This window comes from Primulina huaijiensis, chromosome 3, assembly GCF_012295235.1.
Source record: "Primulina huaijiensis isolate GDHJ02 chromosome 3, ASM1229523v2, whole genome shotgun sequence".
NCBI classification, from domain to species: domain Eukaryota; kingdom Viridiplantae; phylum Streptophyta; class Magnoliopsida; order Lamiales; family Gesneriaceae; genus Primulina; species Primulina huaijiensis.
Window position 1 is genome coordinate 21,515,840 of NC_133308.1, and position 4,798 is coordinate 21,520,637.

Genomic DNA, 4,798 nt, shown 5'->3' on the forward strand with positions numbered 1-4,798 from the left:
TAGAAATTAACTCACCTTATTATGAGATTTGTTTTCTTCAAGTTCAATTCAACAGTCAGAAACGAGGATTAAAGTGCGCTTGTAATAATGGGAACATAGCTAGGCTTTTTCTACTTTCTAGGTATGTACTACCTGGAAATATTGCATGGAATATATTTATATTATCCCGTTGTTATTATGTCTAGAATTTGTTAATGTTTTGATAGCAAGATTCAAGCAAAATATAGCTTGTTTTTAAGTTTTAACAATAATGTCAATATTCACCAGACTAAGAATATGATAATTACGGTTTAAATTAATGAAAAATTCATTCAGCCTCTACATACTTTTTTTTTATACAATTCATTATCTAAAACAACTCAAGAATATCTATTTTTAAGAAATATAAATGTGAATCAATTTTAAAAAATCGAATGTATACGTAAAATTTACCTATTACTAATATATCTTTAAAATATAAAAAAAATCGATTATATGTTGCAAAAAAAACTGGGTAAACAGCTCAAAAATTGAGGTGTCTATACCTAGTATCACAGAATGAGAATTTATTTAACCACCCCATTCTCCACAGTGTCTAGTTAAAAAAATCCCTTCACCGTCTCAAGCAGAAAATCCTCTGTGCACGCCTTCTATTGGGGAAAAGCTCAAACTCTTCCCCATCGACGATCTAATCATCTGCTTGTTCACATCTTTTGTTGCTGGAATTTTGTTGCTGGAATTGAGGTTAGTTTCATCTTCTAATTTGTGATCTTTTTATTTAGGATTTTATTATTCAATGGGACTTTATGATTTTGGAAAATAATTGATAGAGGATGTCTGAAATGGGTGCGATTTGGATTTATAAGATGACTTTTTAATGGGATATAATTCGCTGATTAATAAGTTTCAAGGTTTTAGGTTTATTGTTTGTTAGTTTTAAAACTTTAATTTTCTCGATGTTCAAATTTGGTTTGTATGAGTTTGAATTGAATTTATGATCAAATATGATTTTAAATTGAAATTTCTCTAATTTATTTGACGGCTTCGGCAAGTATTTTAGTAGCTTATTTATTTTGAAAGAAGTGAATCGAGTCATGCTTTTCATTGCTGCAAACCATTTTGGGGTAGTATAGGGACATTTAATTATTAATTAGTCTGTAAATGTGGTGTTTATAGGGACTTGCTGAATGCTGAATTTGATTTTGTTAAATATTTTTAGATTTGTGATGAAATTTATTTTTTATTTCAATGTTCGTTTTTAAATCGAAAAGTTTTACTTTTGTGGAAATTTCTTGTTTATCTATTTGAATGAAGTAATTTTCTGAAATTGATTTTGAAATAAGGCATAACTAAGTCTTTATGAAGTTTGGGGATTTTTTAAAAAAATTAGTATGTGTCTACAATTTTAAATTAAGTCTTGATTGTTTTTAGTTTTTAGGTTGAAGGAATTAAGTTGAAATAATAATTTTCGTATTTATTGACTAATTTTGAGCAAAATTAATTTGGAGATTTATTTTGTTTAAGCTAAGATCTTTGGTTAATTAAATAACTTTCATTTATAGACTCTGAGATTTCGAAACTTTTGCCTAGGTTATGCAATCAAATAAGCTAAGAACTTAAGGTGCATGCATTTCTTCTATTCAGACATTATTTCGCAGAGGATCCGTCATATTGAATTTGGTTGTGTATGTGATTGACTGGTTGTTATGTGTTTATTGTATGTGATACTTGTATATTGTCTGTAACTTCTGTTTATATTGCATTATTAGCTTCTCCTTGTTGATTTCTTATTGTTTTACCATAATATTTTATGGAAGTTTGATTTCTCATGCAACTTCTACAATTTATGTGAGCTATAGTGTGTGTATATGTGTGTTTAGGCAAACAATTTTATGGGTTGATTTTCCATGTTAATGTTTGACATGGGTGGATTTCCATGTCATTGTTGTTGATAAAGTTTCCTGAACCTAGTTTTTATAGTTGATATTTTGTGAATTTATGTATATACTAAGGTTGTCTGCTACACTTGTATCAATTTCATTGCTAGGGAAGCCTTCGCCTAGGAATTTCTTTTATTTTTTCTCATTTTACTCAAATGTGTACCTTTTGTTTTTGCAGGTGAAAAATATCGGGAAAAATGGATGTTGAAGTTGACCATTATGTTGTTTTGAGCCTACCATCTGGTGAAGAAGGTGCCAGACTTTCAGAGCAAGAAATTAACAAGGCTTATCGGTCGAAGGCCAGGGAGTTGCACCCAGACAAGAGGCGTGATGATCCTAACGCACATGCTGATTTCCTAAAGCTTCAAACCTCTTATGAAGTTCTCAAGGATGAAAAGGCTAGGAAGTTATTTGATGATCTACTTCGAGTGAAGCGAGAGAAGCTTCAACGCCAGAGACAACATGATTCCAAGCGCCAAAAGATGATGTCAGATCTTGAAGAGAGAGAAAGATCTGCTTTTGTTGCTGACCCCATCTTAGAAGCACAAAAAGAGGAACAGAGAATTTCTCGAAAACTGAAGGAAGAGATTGCTAGAATTCGTGATATGCATTCAAAAAATAAAATGGCAACTGGTACGTCACCTTTCAAGAAAGATAAACCATCAGGGGGAAAGGATAGCAAGGAAGGTGGAAGCACTGGGTTGGATAAAGATAAAGTGCTTAAAGTTTCATGGGAGAGGATTGGTGAAGAATATACATCGCAAAGACTTCGCGAAATTTTTGAGAAGTTCGGTGGTGTTGAAGATGTAGTCATTAAGAGTTCGAAAAAGAAAGGATCGGCGCTTGTTGTAATGGCCTCTAAGGATTTCGCTGTGAGTATATTTTCAGGTTTTCAGTGTTATTTGATTTTATTCTTATTGTGTTTCTCAGGGGGCATTACTTTTGGCAGGTCGCTGCTACTGGAAATGTATTGGGTGATCTTTCCAACCCTCTACTGGTTTTACCTCTTCAAACAGCTTCAACACCATCTGGTTTCAGTGCCGAGAGAAACGAGCCTGATGGTCCAAAATTGAGCAATCTTGTTGGTCGTGGATATCAGGCGTTTGAAGAATCAGTGCTGGATAAATTGATGAAAAAGGTTGGTGCAGCTTCAATTTTTTGGTTGCCTGCTCTGTATAAATTGTTGTATTACTATTATCTGTTCAAACTTTTCGAGTTCTTCAAACTTTAAAGGTCTTCAAAGGTTTATAGAAAGACAAGTATTCTCTTATTTTAAGTTTAAAGGGACATTATATTTTTACTGAATTTTATGTGATTGATTTCTTTGTTTCTCATTTTATTTTATGTAAAAAAAAAAAGATTTATTTTGTTGTGGACAAAATCATAGCCATTATTCTGATTAAGCTGTTTCTGGTGACAGGCTGCTCAAAGGCCAAAATGATTTGTTAAAGCAACGTGGAGGACACTTGAGAAGGAGGGCTGAATGCTGCACTTTCGTGTTCTCATTTTGGCAACGAAGGTAGCTACTAAAACGGAAGTGTATATCCTAGTAACATTGTTTCCTTCTGTATGCTAGCTATACTTGTCATATAGCATGTGGATTGCACAGGCTTGCACTCTCGGTTCTAGGCTAGCATGTTTATATGAGGACTCTTGTATTTCGCTCCCCGGAATGGACAACGGCCTCAACCTGTTGTATGCGATCAGAAGCTTTCTTCTAGTACAACTAACATAAGAGTGATTTGTTTTCGTGTTAGAATAGAACAATTCTTATGGATGTTGTATGTGTTACATCATTATTCAGTGATAAATTTTACCACTTTGAAGGGCACATGTGGTGTTTGGGTTCATAAAGTCATTAAGTCTGTGGTGAGGGCTTTTCTGCATTTTCCATCTGCTCATATATTCTAACCATAAGCGTGTGGATTCTCCTACTATCTGAGAAGCTTGCATTTAACTGCGACATTAGGAGAGCCGGTGTATTTGTCGCTTTGAGCTGTATTTTGAATCCAAGGCACACACCACAACAAAATGGGAAATGATAATTAAGTTTGACAGGCTCCTCCATCTTAATAGAGTAATGTTTCTATCTGCTTTTTCTTGTTTAGCTAGCATGAAGATGAACTGATGACTGGCACTAGGACAGTTCTAATTTTGTGTGCGCAATGCCATAACACTAATAAGCAACAAGATTAGACAATTTGAAAATTGTTGCAGGAATTAGATTCCTTTGAGAAAAGAGAGTTCCTGAATGGAAACAATTGGGTTCAAAGAGTGGAAATTTGTTCATTTCATTCGGTGCATGCAATCTGTTCCAAAAAAGAGTCCTTGCATGCCTTGATATATTTATTGTGCAAAAGGTAGAGCCTAACATTGTCAAAGGACAAAGCTTACATAAATCTGATAGATAGCAAGTCAATTTACTACCGCTAATTCTAATAATAATGATGTAAGAATATCTATCTATGCTCTTTTGATAACCTATTTAGGTGAAACATATTTTTTTTCATAATATCAACATTTGTCCTTCACGTTTTCATGTAAAGTTGGAAATAATCAAAACTACCTCAAAAACCACCCATAAAAACTACCTAAAATCTATAATCATGATTTATTTTGAGTTTTTAAAGCTAAATTGATATAGATTATTCAAATATTTTATAATAAAAAATTTATTGTAGATTTTTGTAGAATAATACGTATTATGTATAAGAAACGGATGGATTGATCAAGCCGCTAATTATTATTACCATTGCAAAGTTGTGTGGAGGGGAGTGTGGTTTTCCTCGTTTGCATAGAGGTTTATAACAACCAAGCTGACATAATTTTTCTCCAAGAATGAACGTTTATCGTTTTACTAAAATTTATAGTTGGTGGTA

The 4,798-nt window shown here is 33.1% G+C and overlaps 1 protein-coding gene across 1 annotated transcript; it reads left to right on the forward strand.

The window, feature by feature from the left end:
- Window positions 1-561: 561 nt before the first annotated feature.
- On the forward strand, window positions 562-3,750 carry LOC140973703 (uncharacterized). Its single transcript, XM_073436695.1, has 4 exons — window positions 562-723; window positions 2,098-2,791; window positions 2,869-3,057; window positions 3,340-3,750. The coding sequence occupies exons 2-4, from the start codon at window positions 2,117-2,119 to the stop codon at window positions 3,358-3,360; spliced, it is 885 nt and encodes a 294-aa protein (XP_073292796.1). The 5' UTR covers window positions 562-723; window positions 2,098-2,116; the 3' UTR covers window positions 3,361-3,750.
- The last annotated feature ends 1,048 nt before the right edge of the window (window positions 3,751-4,798 follow it).